Source organism: Orcinus orca, chromosome 4 (genome assembly GCF_937001465.1).
Source record: "Orcinus orca chromosome 4, mOrcOrc1.1, whole genome shotgun sequence".
Lineage (NCBI taxonomy): Eukaryota > Metazoa > Chordata > Mammalia > Artiodactyla > Delphinidae > Orcinus > Orcinus orca.
This window is the reverse complement of record NC_064562.1, coordinates 101,723,198-101,747,609: the sequence shown is the minus strand read 5'-3', so window position 1 is coordinate 101,747,609 and position 24,412 is coordinate 101,723,198. Positions and strand designations below refer to the sequence as shown.

At 36.6% G+C, this 24,412-nt stretch overlaps 1 protein-coding gene across 1 annotated transcript in view; it reads left to right on the top strand.

Moving 5' to 3' along the window:
* Nucleotides 1-24,412, top strand: part of STIM2 (stromal interaction molecule 2) — a 168,421-nt gene that overhangs the window by 55,279 nt on the left and 88,730 nt on the right. Inside the window, exon 2 of the mRNA XM_004266218.2 lies at nucleotides 10,942-11,072. Coding sequence (XP_004266266.1) covers nucleotides 10,942-11,072 — 131 coding nt within the window. The remainder of the gene's footprint in view (nucleotides 1-10,941; nucleotides 11,073-24,412) is intronic.

Here is a 24,412-nt window from a genome sequence, read left to right as displayed (position 1 = left end):
CAATCTTAGTTCGGACCTTGTGGCTTGGCATAATAAAATAACTTGTCTCTCTGCCTTCAGTCTGTTGTCCTCGAATCCACACTCTGCAGCTACCTGAATATTCTATAGGAAACACAAATCTCACACCATCCCACCCATGTATCCATGAGTCTGTTGTTGCTAGTGAGTTCTGCTAAATGCTTGAATTTGTGGCATAACCAGAGTGGCTCCTTGAATATTTAATTTCCATGAAGTCTTGCTAGCTCCGACAATTTGACACCCACACACCCACACACATACTTGACTTCTGTAAAATATTTCAATGCATTCATTTCTTTTTATGCTTTAAGTACTGTTTACTTATTTACTTAATAACTTGTTGATAGTATTTATTAAAATACCTGATATAGATTGATGTTAATTGAGATGGGTATAAAATTATGAAAAGATAGAAAATAGGACACATAACTGATAGTAAATAAGAAAGCGGCACAGATCTCTGTCAACCATCTTCATAATTCCTTTTTTAAAAAAAATTATTTTATTTTTGGCTGCATTGGGTCTTCATTGCTGCTTGTGGGCTTTCTCTAGTTGTGGCGAGCAGGGGATACTCTTCATTGCGGTGCATGGGCTTCTCATTGCGGTGGCTTCTCTTGTTGCAGAGCATGGGCTCTAGATGCACAGGCTTCAGTAGTTGTAGTACGTGGGCTTCAGTAGTTGTGGCTCGCGGGCTCTAGAGTGCAGGCTCAGTAGTTGTGGTGCATGGCCTTAGTTGCTCCACGGCATGTGGGATCTTCCTGGACCAGGGATTGAACCCGTGTCCCCTGCATTGGCAGGCGGATTCTTAACCACAGTGCCACCAGGGAAGTCCCTTTTATACAATTTTTAAAGGTTACTTTCCATTTACTATTATTATAAAATATTAGCTGTGTTTCCTGTGTTGCACAGTACATCCTTGAACCTATCTTACACCCAGTAGTTTGTAGTTCTCACTTCCCCACCCATATATTGCCCCCACCCCGCCCAGGCACTATAGAGCAGACTTTATATCTGAGTCTGTCTGTCTTGTTATATTCACTAGCTTGTTTTATTTTTTAGATTCCGCAAATAAGTGATAGCATACAGTATTTGTCATTCTCTGTCTCACTGATTTCACTCAGCATAATACCTTCCAAATCTATTCATGTTGCTGCAAATGGCAAAATTTCATTCTTTTTTTTATAGCTGAGTAGTATTCCTTTTTATTTATATACCACATTTTCTTTATCCATTCATCTGTTGGTGGACACTTTGGTTGCTTCCATATCTTGATGATTGTAAATAATACTGCTATGAACATTGGAGTGCATGCATCTTTTTGAATTAGTGTTCTGATTTTTTTTTTTTGGATATATACCCAGGAGTGGAATTGCTGGGCCAAATGATAGTTCTGTTTTTAGTGTTTTGAGAAACCTCTGTACTGTTTTCCACAGTGGCTGCACCAATTTACATTCCCACCAACAGTGTACAAGGGTTCCCTTTTCTCCATATCCTCGCCAACATTTTTTATTTGTGTTCTTTTTGATGATAGCCATTCTCACAAGTGTGAGATGATAATCTCGTGGATTTGATTTGCATTTCTCTGATGATTACTGATGGTGAGAATTTTTTTCATGTGCCCTTTGGCTATCTGCATTTCCTCTTTGGAAAAATGTCTATTCAGTCATTCTGCACATTTTTTAATTGAGTTTTTTTTAAAAATCACCTTTTTAAAAAAATTTTATTGATTTTTGGCTGCTTTGGGTTTTCGTTGCTGCGTGCGGGCTTTCTCTAGTTGCAGTGAGCGAGGGCTGCTCTTCGTTGTGGTATGTGGGCTTCCCATTGCAGTGGCTTCTTTTGTTGTGGAGCATGGGCTCTAGGTGGCAGGCTTCAGTAATTGTGGCACGCACACTCAGTAGTTGTGGCTCACGGGCTCTAGAGCGCAGGCTCAGCAGTTGTGGCACATGGGCTTAGTTGCTTCATGGCATGTGGGGTATTCCTTGACCAGGGCTCGAACCCGTATCCCCTGCATTGGCAGGTGGATTCTTAATCACTGCGCCACCAGGGAAGCCCAAGTGGTTTGTTTTTTGATGTTGAGTTATATGAGCTATTTATATATGTTGGATATTAATCCCTTATCGGTCATATCATTTGCAAATATTTTCTCCCATTCATCAGGTTGTCTTTTTGTTGATGGTTTCCCTTGTTGTGCAAAAGCTTTTAAGTTTAGGTAGGTCCCATTTGATTATTTTTGCTTTTATTTCCTTTACTTTAGGAGGCAGAGCCAAAAAAATATTGCTGTGATATATGTAAAAGAGTGTTCCACCTATGTTTTCCTCTAGGAGTTTTATAGTATCTGGTCTTACATTTGGGTGTTTAGTCCATTTTGAGTTTATTTTTGTATATGGCTTAGAGAATGTTCTAATTTCATTCCTTTACATGTAGCTGTCCAGTTTTCCCAGAACCACTTATTGGAGAGACTGTCTTCTGCATTGTATATTCTTACTTTGTTTCTTATAGATCAATTGACCATAAGTGTGTGGGTTTATTTCTGGGATCTCTATTATGTTCCATTGATCTTTGTCTGTTTTTGTTCCATTACCCCATTGTTTTGATTACTGTAGCTTTGTAGTATAGTCTGAAGTCAGGAAGCGTGATTCCTCCAGCTCTGTTCTTTCTCAAGATTGTTTTGGCTGGAGTGTATTTTTTTTTAAATTAATTTATTTTTTATTTATTTATTTTTGGCTGCGTTGGGTCTTCGTTGCTGTGCACGGGCTTTCTCCAGTTGCAGCGAGCGGGGGCTACTCTTTGTTTTGGTGCGCGGGCTTCTCATTGCAGTGGCTTCTCTTGCTGCGGAGCACGGGCTCTAGGCACGTGGGCTTCAGTAGTTGTGGCACGTGGGCTCAGTAGTTGTGGCTTGCAGGCTCTAGAGCACAGGCTCAGTAGTTGTGGCGCACGGGCTTACTTACTCCGCGGCATGTGGGATCTTCCTGGAGTAGGGATCGAACCTGTGTCCCTGCATTGGCAGGTAGATTCTTTTTTTTTTTTTTTTTGTGGTACACGGGCCTCACTGTTGTGGCCTCTTCCGTTGCGGAGCACAAGCTCCGGACGCGCAGGCTCAGCGGCCATGGCTCATGGGCCTAGCTGCTCTGCGGCACGTGGGATCTTCCTGGATCGGGGCACGAACCCATGTCCCCTGCATCAGCAGGCAGACTCTCAACCACTGCGCCACCAGGGAAGCCCGCAAATTTACTATTATTCCCATTTTACAGATGAAGAAGTTAAGGCAAATAAGTTAAATAACTTTCCTGAGGTTATATAATAAGAGGCAGAATGAGAATGAATTAAAAGTTCTTTTTCCTCCTACAGAGTGCTCAACATTTCTCATCTGAAAAATTGGGATAGTGATTTTATTTTTGACTGTTGTTAAGTTCTCGCACTGAGAGAGAAGTGAAACAGAGAAGTGAAACAGTTGGATCAATGCCTGTCAGTAACAGCAACGTTCTCTTTATTTCCTGAGGTGTTGATATAGGTAGAATGGTTTTAATGGCCTTTGTTCTCCATAGCTTATGTTTTGCTTATAGCTTTTTAAAAAATTGTGGTAAAATATATATAACATAAAATTTACCATTTAAACCATTTTAAGTATATAATTCAGTGCCATTAAGTACATGCACAGTGTTCTGGTTGTAACTTTGAATTATCATTTTCTTCCCTCCAAAACAAATAAAAATAAGCAAAGCTATTTCACTACTCTGTGCACATAATGTTGCTAATCAAAATGTTAGAGTTTAGGGCTTCCCTGGTGGCGCAGTGGTTAAGAATCCGCCTGCCAATGAGGGGACATGGGTTCGAGCCCTGGGCTGGGAAGATCCCACATGCCATGGAGCAACTAAGGCTGCATGCCACAACTACTGAGCCTGTGCTCTAGAGCTTGCAAGACACAACTACTGAGCCCACGTGCCACAATTACTGAAGCCCACGTGCCTAGAGCCTGTGCTCTGCAACAAGAGAAACCACCGCAATGAGAAGCCCACGTACCGCAACAAAGAGTAGCCCCCACTCGCTGCTACTAGAGAAAGCCCGTTCACAGCAATGAAGACCCAATGCAGCCATAAATAAATAAATAGATAAATAAATAGTTAGTGTTTATAGCATCCTGGGAAATTAGGAGTCAGTAAATAAGTGTATGCATGCATCTGTTTACTTTTGTTTTTTGCACCTAGTCAACAATATTTTCCTGCATATGACAGATACAGCAAAGTTATACTCAGATATAGTATTGCTTTCTAGGAAGTTATAGTATAAAACACAGTGGGAAAAATTAGGCAGCTGTCAATGAATCTAGAGATAAATACAGCTGCATAAATATTTCTCATTTATTTACATACATTAAATGAACATATTGGTTAACCACAAATGTAAGTGTAGATATTTTGGGGTTGAGGAATGTGTTGGTAAATGAATTGCATATTAAGATAGTTTTGAGGCAGAGGCATCACCTTGTCTCCTACCTTTAGAGAGGCTCTTTGAGAAGATTAGTGGGAACTTTTTGAGGTGGCAAGGACAAGATGCTTTGTGAGGGTGGGGGAATAAGTGGGAGTGAAATAATCAGAAGATGGTAAGTTGAAAAATATCCCTGGAAAATGGGAAAGGACCTAAGTAACTGAGTTTGTTTCAGATAGTCTGTTTAAAACATTTGGAAGGTATAATTGAACTTAGCAATTTTTAAGGGAAATTTTTAGCTAACAGATGAGGGGAAAGTTCTTTCTTTTTACAAGAGTCAGACTAATTAATGAGGACTTTGTAAACGAAGTCAGTGATTCAGAGCTCCAAGAGGCAGTCATTAATCAGAAAGGGTTTCAAAATAAAGGCTCTTTATTTTCTTTTCAGTATAATACTTAAGCCATAATTTGATATATCAGCAGTGGTTTCTCAGCCCTGTTGTTGGTGAGGTCTGTCTCCTTTGTTGAACTTTTCAAAAATCTGAGTTAAACATGTGAGATTCAGAATCCACCTGCATTTTTATAGCCTCCTGGTATAGCGTTGTGTATACGAGTTACAATTTTCCTTTTCTCATTTGTTGTTCTGGCATGTAATATACTTTCAGTAAATATTAGCATAGTTTGAATATCTATGAAATTATATTTCCTGGTACCATATACCAGGAAATATAATAGATTATGGGTTGAAACTTCTCTTTAAAAAAGTATGTGGCAGCCTTTATTATTTATTTATTAGACTTTTTGAGAAACATCCATTAATCCTCCTGTATGCCAGGTGTTGGTGATATGCTAGACATTGGGATAGTAAGAGAAATAAGGCAGACTCTGCCTTAAAGAGGATATCAAAAAAGAAAGAAGACATTATTCACTTTCTTTTTGAGTTTGAATCAGATTGTTGGTTTATTGAAAAATGACACCAAACGGTTATCTCTGAAGATTTTAGAGAAGATTTGCTCTCAAAATATTCAGATTGAAGTGTTTGATTTGATAAATGCTTGAACTATTAGTGGAAGCACCAAGTATGAACAATATTTATTTAAAATTTTTCTCTCAGTGGTAGTAATTAAGAAAATCCTAATCATGAGACTCATAAAAGTTGCCAGCGTGGTAAGCCATGTTCTTGGCAGTATATGATGTTGCACATTGTTAATGGGCTACAGTCATTGGTTTGTGATGAAAAGTCGGCTGGCTCTCCTTCTTAGTTGTCTTCTGCATGAAATTTGCTGACCTCAAAGGTATTATAGGAGGGAAACTAGCTTTAAAGACTGGATTTACTTTTTCAGTTTCATTTATTTCTTAAGCTCTTATTTTCTTACATTTCTGAACTATATTCCTTGCCTATATCAATTGACTGGGACAACAAAATATAGAATATGGCATAAATATTTGTGCCTCTAGTAAAGGCTTAATGGAATCACATTTGGCGCAGTTTGTAACTCTGTGTTGTTTGGTTTCACTCATCCAAATAGAAGTTACCTTTGTTTTACCTAGACTTTTATTAGTTCATTCTAAAAATGTCAGTCATATTTGTCTCCTTTCTCTCAGTACACTCAGTTGTCACTTCAGTCTGACCTCTTCCATCTATCCTCACTGCTGTGGTTGTAGTTTATGTTGTGACTTCCTGCCTGTACTGTTGGAATAGGCATTCACTGGTAACAAGCATGTAAACTGAGACTATAGTTTTTTCTCTAGATTAAAATAAAACTGACTATATGGGAAAACATTTTTTGAACTTGAAAGCACTACACAAAATATAAGTTGTGATTTCTGTTATATTTGCCATCAAGTCACAGTTCACTTAAAAATGATCAGTGGCTTCTTTTAGTCTCTTCTTTCTTGGTTCATTGCTGTTCACTGACGGATAACCCCAAGCCATCTTTCCAGATTCACATCCTACTGCTCCTCCACCCATGCTTGCTAGTGTTTTCTTCCTCCCTCTGGGCAGTACTGTTAGCTGGCAGAGGACAGTTCCTTGTTATGTGGGACTGGCCTCCCCAGCCCTCCGCTGAAGGCCTACAGCAGCAGATGGAGGAGAGGTGAGCAGCGAGGAGCCCTGAGTAGCACTCTCAGTAGAGAGCCAGTCTGCTAGCCAGACTGCTCTTTGTGGGTCCCAGATATCGTCTTATTTCCTCTTTGGGTTTGTTCTTGTTTTCTCTTTTTCTAACCCCACTTATTAAAATCCAATTTCTCTTTCCTAATACCACCAAAAATGCAATTGCTTGCATGTAAAAGCCAGTCAGCCATAATTATTTATTAGGAGTAGTACTGTATAATAATAATGTACATATATTATAACATATATAATAATAGTAATAATATATAGTCATGAATAAAACAAGCTTAGTCCTTGCCTTCATGAAATTTTATCTTTGCTGCTAAAGTATAAGGGCCTTGAATCTTAAATATTTTAAAGTTCCCCTCCATTATTTTTTTATAATGTGTTGTATATTTTGTTCATTAAGTATTTAAACAGCAGTATTTGACAGTGGAAAAATAGACTTTATACTTTAGGCTCTTGAGGGCCACTGAATACTTTTAATTGGAGCAGGAGTAATATTAGTAGATTTCTACTAACACTTAGAGTTAACTTTAGTACTATAAAGAGGTGAGGGGTTTTACTGTCACTTTCTACATCTTAATTTTCTAATCAGCCAAGTAATTTTGTGAAAAGTTTTTCTCTTCCAAACATTTATATTGGAAACCAGTTAGGTAAGTAATGCAGTAAACATATTTTTTGAGCGCTTACTATGTGCCAGACACTTCTAGGCACTCAGAAAATAGCAACAATCAGAACAAAGCCTTTCATCTCATGATTGCATTATAGTGGAGGATTGGACAGTAAGAAAGTAAATACATAATATATGCACTGTGATTAAGTGCTGTGAAGAAAAATATAACAAATAGAAAAGGAGAAGGCTATTTTAGATAGGGAAATAAGATGACCTCTGAGGAGAAACATTTGTGCTGGAATGAACCAACAGTGGGTGTACTTGGGAGAAAGAGCTTTGCAGGCCAAGGAAACTGCAAGTAGAGGGTTTCAGTGAGTAATTTATTAACACTTTTTCCCTTTTATTGTCACTTTAGAATAATCTGTAGATCCCTCTATAGTCTGACCCTCAATGATATTGTCAGTCTTTTCTCTTAATTACCTAGTCAAATGGTAATAATAATGCCTATTTTATAAACAAAGTGAAATATATAATTTATATATAAATTTATGTAATACGTTATAGACACTCTGTAATTGATATTGTCATCATTATTTTGTTAGTATAACTATTAGCAGCTTATGTTCTTGCCCATTCATGTCTTCCTAGAGAACACTTGCTCATGTTTTAAGAATCAATGTGTAAATATCACTTTCTCCTCAAATCTTCTTGCTATACAGGACTACTCCCTTAGTTTTACTGCCATTATATATTTATTACATGTCTGTCATTGTACTTGCCATATTTAACTTTGCTTTTACCCTTTGTATACCTGGCTTCTAACCTGAAGTCTGGCATTTATGTATTTTGCTAGATAAGTAACAAATTAAGAAGTTTATTTAGTTGGCTTCTAATATTTATATTTGTTTAAACTTTCAACATATGTCTGTTACTGTGGTAGTATACTTATTGTAAAGGTTTTTTCAAGGGGAGTGTGAATTAAAGGTACGTTATTCTCAAAAGGAGAAGTAATCTAAGAAGTATAGGTCTGTATTTCAGATTATGTCTGTCATTTATGAGGTATCTAGTGATCCCCTTCCTTGGGACACATTTATGCTTCTTGGTTCTCTCTGCTTCTCAGCCAGGTTCTGGCAGTATCTATGATAGCAATCCTTTATTCTTCTCTGACACTGGTGACACTGACGCATTTATGTTCATTATACTGACACTCGAACATGAATTGGAGTCTTGAAGACTGGTGTGAATCCCAGGTCTGTCATTTCTAGGGGTGTGATCTTAAGAAAGTAACTCATTAGTCTCATTTCCTCATCTGAAAAATGGAGATAATATGTTCCTCACACAGGGTTGTAGGGATTACATTATGTACATGAAAGAGCATTGGCTTCTAGAATATATCAGATGTTTCTTATTAGGTGAAATCATTTTAATTCAGTAACTCTGTTTCTGCAGAATCAGATTGAGCGTTTGTTTGGCTTTGGGTAGAGGAAAACAAGGTGGAATTTAACAATGGTGTTGATTGCTGACTTTGGTTAAGTCTTACTCTGTTTCAGCTGATTCCTTTTTTTCTCAGTGGAATGTGCTGGTCTTGATCCAGAGGAAAGAAAGGAATGCTCAGCATAATAATGCTAGAAAGATATATCACACCACATTGCATTTAACACAAGGTGAGGGCACCAACGGGAGGAAATTTGCCTTAGTTGGGTGTCCAGCACCAAGTACAGGGCCTGGCACATGACAGGCACTCCATATCATGTTTAAATGAACAAGTGATTCTGTTTAGATGAGAAACCTGTTCTGGCTATGGAGTACATAGTGCATTTTGGGTAGCTAAGGTAGATGTCTGTAAGATGTTGGCAAAGGAGACTGATTTTGGTATTTTAGCAGTTGTCTTTGAAACCATTATACCTGATTCATTATATGTACAGTTCTTTTATATCATATTGTATAAAATGCATAAATGTATAAATGTATAAAATTGTATAAAATCATATTGTATAAAAAGCTTAAGCTTTTTAATGTTTCTGCCGTCCTCACTGTTGACTTCGCTTAGAGAGTTTGACAACAAAGCCTATTTAATCAGAGTGAGTGATGCTGAGACTTTCCTTATTGTACTAGTTGTAATAACTTTCACTTCATATGTTTGTTAGCAAAATAAATACGTGTTAAAAATATGTCTGGAGGCAGTAGCATGTTATATACACATCTTCTTCACACCATGTATTGTTGTGATACCTGAGAGCTTATATTTTATTTTGCATCCATTCAGAATAACTTGTGGGCATATGAGGGTTCTGGATGTCTTGTGAATTAGGGATCGTAATTGACCATTATGCCTGTAAGTTCTTAGATTTTAGCAAATCTTAATCAGAGTTTTGAATATTTATACACATATTTATGTCACATAACTTATAATTTCATTTTTAGAGAGTTTCCTTTTCTGTTTCCTTCCCTTCTAAGATTAAAGGAATCAAAATTAAGTTTCAGATTAAAAACTTAAAACTATTAAATGTTAAATTGCCAAAATGTTCTATAAGTAGAACATGCAGGTAATATAGGCTTAAATTGTTTTTTTTTTAGAAAATTATTAGTTTGTCTCCAGGACTGGCTTCTTTTCTTGTAATTTTTTTTCCTAAATGCAGAATTAGATATTCTTAGGCCGTTATGGCTGCAATAGAGCTTAGTAAACATCTAGTCTACTTGCTTTATTTTAGAGAGGTAACTAAGATACAAGGACAAGTGATTTGTCCACAGTCAGTTAATTCATAACAGGACCAGATGATAAACTAGATTTTTAACTATTGTTGAGGAGATGGCCATACTGTGGCTAACCCTTCTGTTATGCTAATAACCACTTTAAACTTTAAGACCATACTGTTCCTAGAAATACATGTGGATCTGATGATGTTTTAAAAGGATATTATTTTAGTGACCTGGTAGAAGTCAGTTCCTGGAATTTGTCAATCCAGCAGTCAGCCAGATTGGGTGTGAGTGAAGTTTTGGCAGTACTTTTCCATTTTGGTATGTAGACTGTTTACTAATTGAGTCAACAGGAGGTAATTTTTACTAATCTCATTTTAAGCCATGAAAAGCCCCACATTCTCTTTAAATTGTTAGTTTTGACAACCTAGATGTGAGGATTCACTCATTTTCCATAGGAAAAGGTTTAGCCAATAAACATATGTTAAGAAAAACATGAAGAACAAGATTTTTAAAAATTCAGTTTTTCCTTGTTGAATCTAAGAAGTTATACATTTTATTTTAAAAAGTCATATGGTGGACTCTTGGATTCTGTTAGATAGAAAAATGATTAAAAAATGTCTAAGGATCATGTGAATAGTCTTCATTTCTTTTTCTTGTATTCTTTGTGATGTTTCCCTAGGACTTACATTTTAAACTGGACTATATAAAAATAGCACCTTGTACTCTGTGATGTTTAGTTTTTTTTTCCTTTTTTTAAAGGAGAGAGTTTATCTGTTTTGGGGGAGGAATAATTTATAAATATAATGATCTGGATAAGAAGAATGTAGACAACCTGAATTTAGTACTGGTTTTAGTTGACTAATATCAATTAAATTGAATTATTTATTTTTAGTCAGTGTGTTCATATATTATACTTTTGATGTGAAGAATACCCTACTAGACTTCTTAAAGCCTCTTAGTTTGACTTAGTCTGAAATTTAATTTGTTGGTTTTGTTTTAAATTACATTCTCTTGACTATAGCTTGTGTTTGGGGATTGCAAGTTAGTAATTGCCCTTTGTTCTATTTCAGATCCCTGCATGTCACTGAGTCCACCATGCTTCACAGAAGAAGATAGATTTAGTCTGGAAGCTCTTCAAACAATACATAAACAAATGGATGATGACAAAGATGGTGGAATTGAAGTAGATGAAAGTGATGAAGTAGGTGGAAACCCTTTTTCCCTGGTATTCTCTTAAAACAGAATGACCAAGTTTTTAGTCTTAAATTTTCCCATTATTCCTTGTATGACTCAACTCCTTCATCTTCATCATCTTTAGTTTTTCTCTTTACATTTTAATTTTACCCTTTGTATTTACATGGTTTTTCTTTTTTTTCACATCTATACAGGTCTTCTCAGTTTTATAAGAATTCCCACTCTGTGTACTTGGGTTTCTCAAACATATATCCTATTCTGACTATGTCAGTTATCTATTGCTGCTTTACAAACCACCACAAAATTTAGTGGCCTAAAACAACATTTTGTTATTTCTCCTGATTCTCTGGGTTGACTGGGCTTTGCTGAGCACTTTTTCTGTTCCCGTAGTTATGGCCTGAGGTCACTGTGGCAGTTGCATTCAGTTGCCAGCTCTGCTGGGCTGGAATATCTCAGATGACCTCTTTTCCATCAGAGTCTCTCTCCATCCAGTCTCTCATCATTCAGGAGTCTAGCTCAAGCTTCCTTACAGCATGGCAGCCAGCTTCCAGGTGGCAGTGTTGCAAGAGAACAAGTTCCCATGTGAAAGTGCTTATCATGCCCCTGCTTGCCAATGCCTGTTAATATCAAATTGTCTTAAAGCAAGTTATTTGGCTGAACTCAGAGTCTGTGTTGGAAAGGATTATACAAGGATATGAATACCAGGAGATGTGGTTTACTGGGGGTCACCAATGTCCTAATCTACTGTACTCACCGTACAAATAAATAGTACTTTATTTCTTAAGCATTCTCATCTTACCCCTGTCTATTGTCCCTTTTAGTTTTCTTCTTAGAGGTTGTTTTCTTTATTTGACTCTGGTCTCATTCTAACCAAATTCCCCAGTCATTTTTTAGTTCTTTTCACTCTTTTTGTTGTATTTGTCACTGTTGAGATGCTTCTCTTTTAGTTTACGTAATACTAAATTACACTATTTTCTACATTATTATCTAATGTTGTATAACAGTGACATCCTCTCATCACATTTTTGTCTAATCACATTGTTATGTAACAGAAACATTCTCTAGAGATCGATTTTTGACCTGCTGTATAAAACATTTACCTTGAGAATGCTCATCCACTTTTAGGTTACTCCTGATGCCTCCATCTCTAAGCCAGTCCAGATTCTGACGTATATATATTGCTTTCTGCCTGACATCTTTTGAGGGCTCTTGTTTTCAGCTTAGTTTATCTAAAGCAAAATCCCAGATCTCTCTTTGAAATCCCTCACTGTTCAATGGCAATTGTGGACCTACTTCTCCTCAGTTTTTACTCTTTTATTTAATTTTTTTAAAGTTTATTTTATTTATTTTAAATTTTTGGCTGCTTTGGGTCTTTGTTGCTATGTGCAGGCTTTCTCTAGTTGTGGCGAGTGGGGGCTACTCTTCATTGCAGTGCACGGGCTTCTCATTGCGGTGGCTTCTGTTGTTGCAGAGCACGGGCTCTAGGTGCGCGGGCTTCAGTAGTTATGGCACATGGGCTCAGTAGTTGTGGCTCGCGGCTCACGGGCTCTAGAGCGCAGGCTTAGTGGTTGTGGTGCATGGACTTCGTTGCTCTGTGGCATGTGGTATCTTCCTGGACCAGGGCTTGAACTGTGTCCCTTGCGTTGGCAGGTGGATTCTTAACTGCTGTGCCACTAAGGAAGTACCAGTTTTTACTCTTTTAAATTAGGAGTTGGCAGACTTTTTCTGTAAAGGGCCAAATTATGCGTTGAAATATGTCCCCCCTCCAAAAAAATATTTTGAAGTCCTAACCCCCAGTACCTCATAATGTGACCTTATTTGGAAATAGGTTCATTTCAGATGTAGTTATTTAAGAGGAGTGTATATTGGAGTAACATGGGCTCTTAATCCAATATGACTGGTGTCCTTGTAAGAGAGGAGAACACCATGTGGACAGACAGACACAGGGGAGAAGATGATCATGTGACAGTGGATGCAGAGATTGGAGTTATGCAGCTACAAGTCAAGGAATGACAAGGATTGCTGGTGACACCAAAAGCCAAGAGAAAGGCATGAAACAGATTCTCCCTTAGAGCCTTTCAGAGAGCATGGCCCTGCTGACACTTTATTTAGATTTATAGCCTCCAGACCGTGAAAGAATAAATTTCTGTTATTTTAAGCCACTCAGTTTACGGTACTTTGTTACAGCAGCCATAGGAAACGAATATAGGCCAGCTAGCAAATAGTTTAGATTTGTGTGAGCTGCATGATCTCTGTTGGATCTACTTAACTCTCCCATTGTAGTGCCCAGCAGCCATAGACAGTATATGAACTAATGGTCATGGCTGTGTTCCAATAAAACTTTGTTTGCAAAGACAGCCATCAGTCTGTAGTGTGCCAACCCCTGCTATAAATAAAATTTTGTGTTCTTAGAATTTAGTCCTTTTTCATTTACCTGTTTTAGTTATTTACTTATTCCATTTTAATCTAGGTATTTATTATCTTATGCCTAGATTATTACCTCTAATTTTTTCCTCTCTAATCATCATGCATATCACTTTTGAGAGTGTCTTTCTCTAGCTAAGAAATTTAACAGTGATTTCTTAGTACTTATTAGATCAGATATTAACTCTTTAGTCTTTTTTTTTTTTTTTTACTATCTCTGCATCAGCTGATTCATGCTTACTGAGAGATAATCTCTTCTCATTGTGGTTAAATCATTTTAATTAGAGTTCAGTTCTATTAATACCAAAATCATGGCTTTCAGTTCAAAGTAGTCAAATTTATTTCTTTCATTTTTGGAACTACAGATGACAGGATAGTCCTATTTTACATTGTTTCCAACTTAAAAAGTATTTGAAGTATGTAAATATATTCTGTTGGTCGTAAAGTAGAGTAAATGAAATGAAGTTGATGATTATTAGGAATTTTACTTGCTGGAATATAACAAAGTAGTTGTCATTTATTGAGGGTCACTTTATTATACTGAGTAATTCATTCTCTCAAAATCATCACCATTCCTTCTCTTTCTTCCAGTACAAACACACACATACACACAATAAAATCAAGCTATAAAACTACTTTTTAGAAGTAATACTCTGAATTATTAGTGATGAATTGTTCTTTCTAATCCTCCCAAGATTGTCTAAATTGTTTACTTAGTTGCTAATATAGTTGCTTAAGATTTTGATTATCAAATATTCTAACATAAATTCCATTTATTCCATAAATTATTACTATCTATATGAATTATGGAGTCAATAGAATTTTATGTTCATATATTTGATGCTCTTTGTAGAGGAAATTATTCTCTAGACTAAACAGATTTCCTGAAATTATTGTTGTACATTTTCTTAGTCATTTACAGTATTAGTTTGATCAAATTCCATGTCAACTCAGAGAGAGTGCAGTCTTTAGTAGATGAGTACTCTGTGCAGTTTCATAATTCTGTCCATCAATTAGATTGGAGATAATTTACAACACTAATTCTTGTACTGTGTTGAAAGGTTATAATTTTAAGTTATTACACTGATGGTGCTAAGGTTTCCTTTGATTTTGGTATTTCTGAGGAACTAATCATTGCTTAGATTGTTTTAGGTTAAGAAATATATTAATTCAGAGGGATTATTATTTTTTTTTTATAATTTATTTTTTTTGGCTGTGGTGGGTCTTTGTTGCTGCACGCAGGCTTTCTCTAGTTGCGGCGAGTGGGAGCTACTCTTTGTTGCAGCGCAGGGGCTTCTCATTGCTGTGACTTCTCTTGTTGTGGAGCACGGGCTCTAGGCACACGGGCTTCAGCAGTTGTAGCTTGTGGGCTCTAGAGCGCAGGCTCAGTAGTTGTGGTGCACGGGTTTAGTTGCTCCGCGGCATGTGGGATCTTCCTGGACCAGGGCTCGAACGCGTGTCCCCTGCATTGGCAGGCGAATATGGTTAATTTGAAGAGTTTTAGTATTATAAAATGTTTGAAAAGAGTGGTGTGCACTTTCACTTTTTAAAGCTGGAATAGTTTTAGGTAGCCACATTTCAGAAGTTACAAATTAACTTATTAAGATTGGTTAATTCTGAGCCTAGAATAAGGCTAGATTCTTTATATTAAAAATCTACTTAATAAAATTACTTTTGTTATTAATTGATATATCAAGTTATAAATATTACTACTCTGGGGTGTTTTCTGACACCAACCAGTTCTTCAGTTTTCCAACACCAACTGCATTTCCAACAATTCAATTCAATTCTGACGCTCTCTCCCTGATCCCACAAGTTAAAGGGCTCAGTCTCATAATACTGCCCTTACCTCAGATCCCAGTCACAAGTCTCTGGTTATGTTTTTGAACTTCTGACTGACTGGCGATAAATCTGGGGTTCCCATGGCTCCTTCCTCAGGTTTGAACATTTGCTGGGTATGTATCTGAAAAAAACAAAAAAACACGAATTCAAAAAGATACATGCACCCCAGTGTTCATAGCAGCATTGTTTACAATTGCCAAGATATGGAAGCAACCTAAGCATCCATCAGCAGATGAGTGGGTAAAGAAGATGTGGTACATAAATACAGTGGAATACTACTCAGCCATAAAAAGAATGAAATTTTGCCATTTGTAGCAACATGGATAGACTTGGAGGGGTGTTAGGCTAAGTGAAATAAGCCAGACAGAGAAAGAAAAATACTGTTTGATAGCACTTATATGTGGAATCTAAAAAATAAACTAGTGAATAATACAAAAAAGAAGCAGACTCACAGATATAGAGAACAAACTAGTGGTTACCAGTGGGGAGAGGGAAGAGGGGAGGGGCAATATAGGGGTAGGAGATTAAGAGGTACAAGCTATTATATATAAAATAAATAAGCTACTGTACAACACAGGGAATATAGCCAATATTTCATACTAATTATAGAGTATAACCTTTACAAATCACCATATTGTACACCTGTAACTTATATAATATTGTACATCAACTGTACTTCAGTTAAAAAAAAGGAAAATTTGCTGGAATGGCTCACAGAACTCAGGAGAACACTTTACTTATGTTTACTGGTTTATTAAAAAGGATATAACTCTGGAACAGCCAAGTGCTGTATATCTATAGGACAAGGTATGGTAGAAGGCGCATGGAGCTTCCATGCCCTCTCTGGGCATGCCGCCCTCCCAGCACCTCCCACACCTTGATATATTCACCAACCTGGAAGCTTTCTGAATCTCTAAGTTCAAGAGTTTTTACAGAGCTCAGTTTTCCCAGAGGTCAGGTAGCTGGGACTGAAATTTCCGGTTCTCTGATCACTTGGTCTTTCTCATGATCAGCCCCATCCTGAGGCTATTTAGGGGCCCCTCCCTTAGTCATCTCATTAGCATGAACTCAGGGGTGATTAAAGGAGGAAAGGACACTATCACTGAGGAAATTCTAAGACTTTTAAGAGCTCTGTTCTAGGAACCAGGGATAAAGACCAAATATATTTCTTATTATATCACAATTTAAAAAATATTTAAATATGGAAAAATAGCAAAAATTCATATTTTTTAATTATTAAAAATACCTTCAAGAGAAGGATCTGTTGCAATTGTGTATAATATATAGACAGAGAGGTATTAAGTAAGCTTATGCAGATATTTGACAGCCGATTTGAATGTATTTGATTGCATAATAATTCCTAGAATTACAAGTTATTTTAATCTTTTTATCTCATCATCAGATAGTAAATGCTCAGATGTGTGAAATATTATCATTATCACTGTGCCAAACAAAGTAATCACGCATGGCTGTATAATTTATACTTCAATGGAATTCTTATTGAGTCTTAAATTTTAGTGGAATTCCAAATATTTTGTAATAAAAAAATAATAACTTTGTTAAAAAGTAAAACTTATGTTAAAAGAACTTAGAATTCTATCAGTATAATAGGTGAACTTGAATGTTGAAAAACAGAAGATATCTTTCTCTCTGTATTTCTTTTAATATGAATATTTAAAAGCAAATATAGTATGCTTCTGTGTTTTATTAGTACCCCCAAAAATCTAGAAATCCATTGTACAGTATGGTAGCTACTAGCTATATTTGTCTATTGAGCACTTAAAATTGAGGTGTGTTATATGTGTAAAATGCACTTCAAATTTTGAAGATTTACATAAATATTGAAATATTGATTACATGTTGGAAATGATTATATTATGGGCATACTGGGTTACATGAAATATAATATAAAATTAATTTCACTTGTTTTTACTTTTTAATGTGACTCCTAGGAAATTTTTAATCACATATGTAGATCACTATTTATATTGGACAGGACTGATCTTAGAGACTATAGTGTGTTGCAGGCTTTAAGAGAATGGGTTTTTTCTTTTTTTTTTTTTTTTGTGGTATGCGGGCCTCTCACTGTTGTGGCCTCTCCCGTTGCGGAGCACAGGCTCCGGACGCGCAGGCTCATTGGCCATGGCTCACGGGCCCAGCCGCTCCGCGGCATGTGGGATCTTCCTGGACCGGGGCACGAACCTGCGTCCCCTGCATCGGCAGGCAGACTCCCAACCACTGCGCCACCAGGGAAGCCCAAGAGAATGGGTTTTTAATTCTGTAGTTTTTGGACCAGTTTGGTGCCTTCAGTTCATTATTGCTACATCTTGATTTGTATTTCTTGTTAAAGTGTCTTTTTTTTTTAAAGAAGTGAATATTAATACTGTTATAGGTCTCTAGTAGCCATCATTAGGAAACTTCATGAATTTAATAGGAAACCTTAGAAATTTAAAAATACTTAATTTCTTGTGATTTTTGAATGGAAATATTGCTTTTTAAAAATTTTAGCAAAATATTTAGCATTTGAAAATGCTGGTTGGAAGCTTAATTTTTTTCTCTTTAGTACCTATTGTTTTTGGTCATATGAGAAAGCATTTACTTTTCTAGTTTATTCATTCATTTGATATTGAGCTAATATTTGAGGATCTATTCCATGCCAGATACTCAAATAGATCTTGAAATATATCAGGAAAAAAACAGACAAAATCGCATATAAATCTTGAAGCCCTTAGGCTAACATTCTGATGGGGCTTGTGACTAAACAAAACAAAACTAAACAAGACTAAACAAAACAAGACTAAACAAAGCAAGACTAAACAAAAAACTAAATAAGCAGGGGAAGGGGGATCAGGACATGTAGATAATGGATGGCTGTAATTTTAAATAGGATGGTCATGTCAGGCCTCATTAAGAAGGTAACAAAGTGTGTACTGTTTGCAGTGCTTGGACAAGTAAGAGAATAAATATCTGGCAATTTTCCAGAGCTATTCTACAATTGAAATTGGAGGCCTAGGGGTGTTTCAGATTAGGAACAGGATATGCAGCTTTTGCTCTCTAGGTCATTGTCTTCTGACGCAAGATCTAGAAGATTAGATGTCAGTGTATGCTGAATTTGTGACCTGCTTAGATTGAGTTATTGATTACAGTTAAGTTTGCCTGTTCTGTCAATATTGAAGATATTTTGGACAGTGTAGGTACTTGATTAGCCAATAATTTAAATGAGAGTATTGAATGGTTTTGTGGCCCTGAGCACAGCAGTAGGAGGCAGTGAGAACTGACATTGTTATTGCCTACTTCATGACTGGAAGTTTTATTATAGTTCCTAGTGTGTACGAACCTTGTTTTCTGTTTTTATTTTTCCCCCTTTTTCTTTTATATTTTAAAAGGTTTCTTCCCCTTTTTCTACTTTTTCCCCCTTTTTATCCATTCTTCCCGTTCATTTATGTGATTCCAAATAGTTTTAGAGTGTTTGTTATCAGTTGGTTTTGTATACATATGTATATAAAACCAACTTTAAGGCCAACTTATGTGAAAAATCTGGTTGTACCTGGTATTTGTTTTTCTTATATTAGCTATTCTGCCTGAAAAACACCTTTGTCATCATTTCTCGGTACACTTCTCAGAAAACTTAGTTTTAACCACACAGGTGAATCTGTCTGAAACAAGGAGAGTCACTTAAGAAAATAGGCAAAAGTAGGGTTAGAAAAAAATAGGAGAAAATACATTTTAAAAAAGGATCGCTGAGTTTTGAATTACGTGGAGTATTGTTTCTAAAGGAATAACTGCGTCTGTTCTTTACTGAAGTTTTCTAAGTTAAAATTTCAACTTAGATATTAGTTATCAATTATTGTGTAACAAATTCTTCCCAACTTAGTGGTTTACTAAGCCACTCACGGTTTTATCATCTCATGGTTTCCGTGGGTTCGAAATCCAGGAGCAGCTTAGCTGACTCTTGCGGCTCTGGGCCTCTCACTAGCTGCGGTTAAGATGTCAACTGGTATTGCAGTCATCTCAAGGCCTGATTTGGGGAGGATTCACTTCAAGGCCTACTCATGTGGCTGTTGGCTCCACAGGTCCTCACTGGTTGCTGGTTGCAGATGTCGGTCCCCTGCCACATGCCCCTGTCCATAGGGCAGTGGTCTTCCCTGAATGAGAGGGGCTGAAGGGGGTGGGGGGAGCACGGGGGTGGGAGAGAGAAAGTCGGGGGAGGGAGGGAGGGAGGGGGGGAGAGAGAGAGAGAGAGAGAGAGAGAGAGAGAGAGAGAGAGAGAGGGAAAGGACAACATGGAAGTCAAAGTCTTTTTGTAACCTCATCTTGGGAGTCCTGTTTCATCACTTTTTGCCATATTCTGTTCGTTGGAAGTGAGTTGCTAGGTCCAGCTGATACTCAAGGGGAGGCAGTTAACACAGGAGCACAAATAAGAGGATGTGGGGATCATTATGAGCCATTTTATTTTATTTGTTTATTTTTGTCTTGTTATCTTATTTTATTTACCTTTTAGAACTCTTCCTATGAGCCATTTTAGAGGCTGCTTATCGTGGTTTGTTTTTGTACTCTGCTAGAGAGATTTGATGGGAAATTCTCAAGTCATGGAATTATAAAGTATAAAAGCAGTAAAGTTATATGACTTCCTTCAAAAGGCTTTGCTTTGGAAGTGACCCACAATAAGACTTTTCATGTTTATCTTTGTATTAGGATATGTCTAACATTTTAAAGCATGTTAAATTTGATTAAAGTTATCTACTGAGTAGTACTTTACATGCACAAATGTACCGGTACAACTTATTTGACTGAAGGATCACTTGGCGTTCACCTGAAAGGACAGGCAGGGCAAAGGTAAGGTGAAGAGAGTAGGTGCTAAAGAATTCTTGCTGTTAAATTATAATTATTGAGGTATTTTCCTGTATACTGAAATTTTCGTAGTTTAATTAGTTAAAAACTTGATGCCGTAAAAGCAGGCTTTAATTCTTTCTGGAAAATAATAGCAATAAGCATACAACTAGAATAGCAGAGAATGTTGATAGTTATTCCATAGAAAAAAGGGTTAGTGGCCAAAACTGGGAAATGATGAATTAATTTAGTTTTGTTACTGGAGGACTTCTCAAACTTGTATTTATGGATTTATATACTAAAATAACAGAAAACATTTATTTAGCATTTACTGTTTGTTCCACACTGTAAGCACTTTGCATACACTATGGAATGGACTCCTCATAGCAACCCTGTGAACTAAGAATATACCATAATTATCTATTTGCAGATAAGGAATAGGCTTAGAGAGATGAGGCAAATGCCCAGGGTCACCAGCTTATAAATGATAGAACAGACTGAACCCATGGTCTTGATTTCTAGTCTGTGTTGCTTTTCTATGTTAATATATATCATTAATCTCCATCACTATGCCCTCCCCGATACAATTTATAAATAAATAGTTGTATATAAGTAGTATGTGTATATAAAAATATATACCAGTGTTATGTCTTTTTAAAATGTTCATGAAAATATAAATTAAAAATGAGATAAAATTAAATATAAATGGAAGTTCTAATGTTTTCTCCCTCTAAAGTGGATTAGACTGTACATCCCTATGGGGTCTGGGCAACCGAATTTGGAGACCACTGCTGTAATGAATTGTAAAGCAAGGTCTGTTATTAGACACATAGGCTTCATTCCATTTTTATAAGAACAGGCAACTGTGAGAATTTTTCAAAAAAGCAATTTCCAGAAACACTGATAATGTTAATATTCTTCTCTAATTTCCACATTTATTGTATACAGGTCTCTACTATACGGCACATCAGTTACTGATATTCTTATGATGACCACTCTGCCTTTCATGACTGACATTAGCTCTGATACTGTGATATCTAGAAGAAATGATATTGTAAGAATAGAGGAAAAGTCACACTCATTTATACTAATTTAGAAAAAAAGGTAGGGAATGACTGAGGCAGAAAATTTAGATATCATTTTGATGAGAGAAGAAATGATTAAAATCTACACTTTATTTCCTTTGTTTGAAAAATACCTTTTTCTGTACATTTGCCTATGATTTTTTATTTTAGCTGCAAATTCTAAATTAAAAAATTTAATTTTTAAATTTAATTTTTATTTGGAATGTGTCTAATTATTGATCTGTAGAGCTCATAAAAGAAGTAATGATTTTGAACACCTTTAAATAGGAGTCTGTGCAAGAAATATCCTTCTCGGGCTTCCCTGGTGGCACAGTGGTTAAAAATCTGCCTGCCAATGCGCAGGGGACACGGGTTCGAGCCCTGGTCCGGGAAGATCCCGCACGCCGTGGAGCAACTAAGCCCGTGCGCCACAACTACTGAGCCTGCGCTCTAGAGCCCATGAGCCACAACTACTGAAACGTGCATGCCTAGAGCCCATGCTCTGTAACAAGAGAAGCCACTGCAATGAGAAACCTGCGCACGAAGAGTAGCCCCCGCTCGCCGCAGCTAGAGAAAGCCCGCGTGCAGCAACGAAGACCCAACGCAGCCAAAATTAAAAAAAAGAAAAAAAAAGAAAAGAAAAGAAACATCCTTCTTTTACCTAGGAGGAAGTCATCTCCTGGGGTTTGTGTACAGTATTTTGATCAAAATCTGTTAATATCTGTTTGTCACTTTGCTTATATCTGTTTGTCACTTTGCTTATTACCTCTTCTCTGTTTGCATGTTCTTAACTATGGCTGGAGCTATTCAAAATAACGTGGAGGCTGTATACTTTGGAAGTAAGGCAGAAATAAGGTTGGGGCACTCTTCCATTCAATACTTTGTTCGCATTTAGCCTACAGAATGAGAAAAGAAAGGCAGTGAACCCGTAAGACAAAGTGGATTACTGCAGCCAAATCTTTGGGCCTCAAGGGAGAGAAGTGGAAGAAAAAGAAGTTGGTATAGTTTTGAAAGATTGCTCTAAGGAATAAATCAAAGTGTGCTTCTGGGACAAGCAGCAACTTGTTAGAATCGTTAGGCCCCCTCTCAGCCCTACTAAATCAGAAACTTGGGGGTGGGGCCCAGAAATCTGTTTTAACAAGTCCTTCCATGATTCTGATGCCTGCTTTGTACTTTAATAAATTTTAACAGCTGTTTTTGCGCTATACTTTTGTAACAGTTTTTATAATCTCAGGCATTATATTTGGCTATTGTGATGGTCTTGCAAAAGACATTTTTTTCTGCCCCTGTACTTTGTGATTTCACAGTGGCCAAGTTCCACCTTAAAGAGGTCATGGACTTGCAGTTACTATAAAGCAGGGCTATATGTGTATTTTTCTGGATAGAAGATTCTTTGCTTTTGTTAAAGAAAGATGGTTCTGTAGCCTAGAATGGTTAAGAACTACTGTATGAATTAATGGGATGTATCTTAAGAAAATATCTCATTTTATAGTTATATAAGCATAACTAGAATATTTCTTAAGTTCTAGATTTTCTATCCTGCCTCAGCATTTATTTACTTGAGTACCTGGGCTCTTATGTCTTCCCTTGACAATTATAGTACCTATTTACTAGACTTCCTCCTCTATCTCTTTCTTTTCCAATTCATTTACCACCTGCTGTTGTTATCTTTCTCTTTATAGATATTTGATAAGAACTAATTCTAGAGTATTTCAATTCATATACCTCTGTCTCCTTCAAAGCAACCACTGTAGAAACCAGAAGACTTTCTCTTTTCTTACCATCCAGACTGTCTCACCTCTACCTCTTCAATCTCTTCTTGATGATTCCTTAGTCACAGGTCATTCGAGAGCACCGTTGGTACTATATAGTTCAGTTATATATAGATTAAATATTAGGCTTTTGTTATAGGAACTTAAATACAACAGTTTCTGTAGAAAGATGTGTTTCAAATAGCAAATAATGCTCTTAAACGCAACTGGCTTAACTGGGAATGAATAGTCTATGGTTATGAGTTCTGTCTATAAAGAGCCAAAAACTTCTGAGTTATTTTATGGCCATGAAACATTCAACCCAGGACCTTTTGCCTCTTTCTGGGAATTACCACAACCCCTGCTTCAACTGGTACATATTTTAGCCCCTTCCTCCAAATTATATCTGCTTTTCTTAGTCATACCAAATAATAATCATTAAAAAATACCATTTCCCATTCCTGTTCCATTAATTTTTAATTTAGCTTACAAAGAGTTTCGTATTAAATACCGTTATAGGCTGGAAGGGAGCAGAAGCATGGGAGTGTGCATCAGGACCTGCATGTGTACTCCTTCGGTTCCAGCCCGACCGGACTGCCAGTCCTGCCCTTTCCTCCCCCTCCTTTCCTGGGCATTTTTAGGATCACAGCATGGCATTGCATTTATGTAATTCTTTTTTTTTTTTGAGAGTTTAGCACACTTAACATATTGTTTCATATTGTAAAAGGTCTCTGAGTTTGGTTGGGTACAGAACGTATTTATTCCCATTTCACAAATGAAAATAAAATTGTACCTTCACTATAACATTAACTCCATCTGCCTTATATTGTTATTATAGATAGGATGACCATATAATTCATCATCCAAACAGGAATACTTTTGAGAGTGAAAGAGGGTGCTATTAGTAATTATACCAGGACAACAGGTGTAAATGAGGAGTAACCCTGGCAAATGGGGCTGTATAATTACCTTACTATGTGTCTTATCTCAGTCTGCTTTCTATTGTACTGCTTATCTTTATCTTTGTTTTGCTCCTTTACTAAGTTGTTATTAAATTGATCTAAGTTTATGCCAAGGTTTGTTCTGTTAGTAAAGCTTGGCTGGATCTATTTCAGTTTAGTTTATCGTCTTAGTCTTTTTACATGGTATAGTTTGTTTTCTAGTAACATGACAGAGATTCGGGCATTTTTCTCTTCCTTTTTCTTAGAGTTAAGTGATTTTGTCCTGTCTCTCTTTTCTTTAGAAATACTATAACTTAACAGTATTTCTTTATTAAGTTAAAATAATACTCATTGACCCTTTCATTGATCTGTACAATTACTTTTTTTTAGAAGTAAGTTTTCTGGCTTTCCCTAATTTTCATATCTGAAGAATTTAGTCTGACTTTTCCTATGGACCTGTTCAGTGTTCAGCCTGCTAGGCAGAAGGGAGCAGAA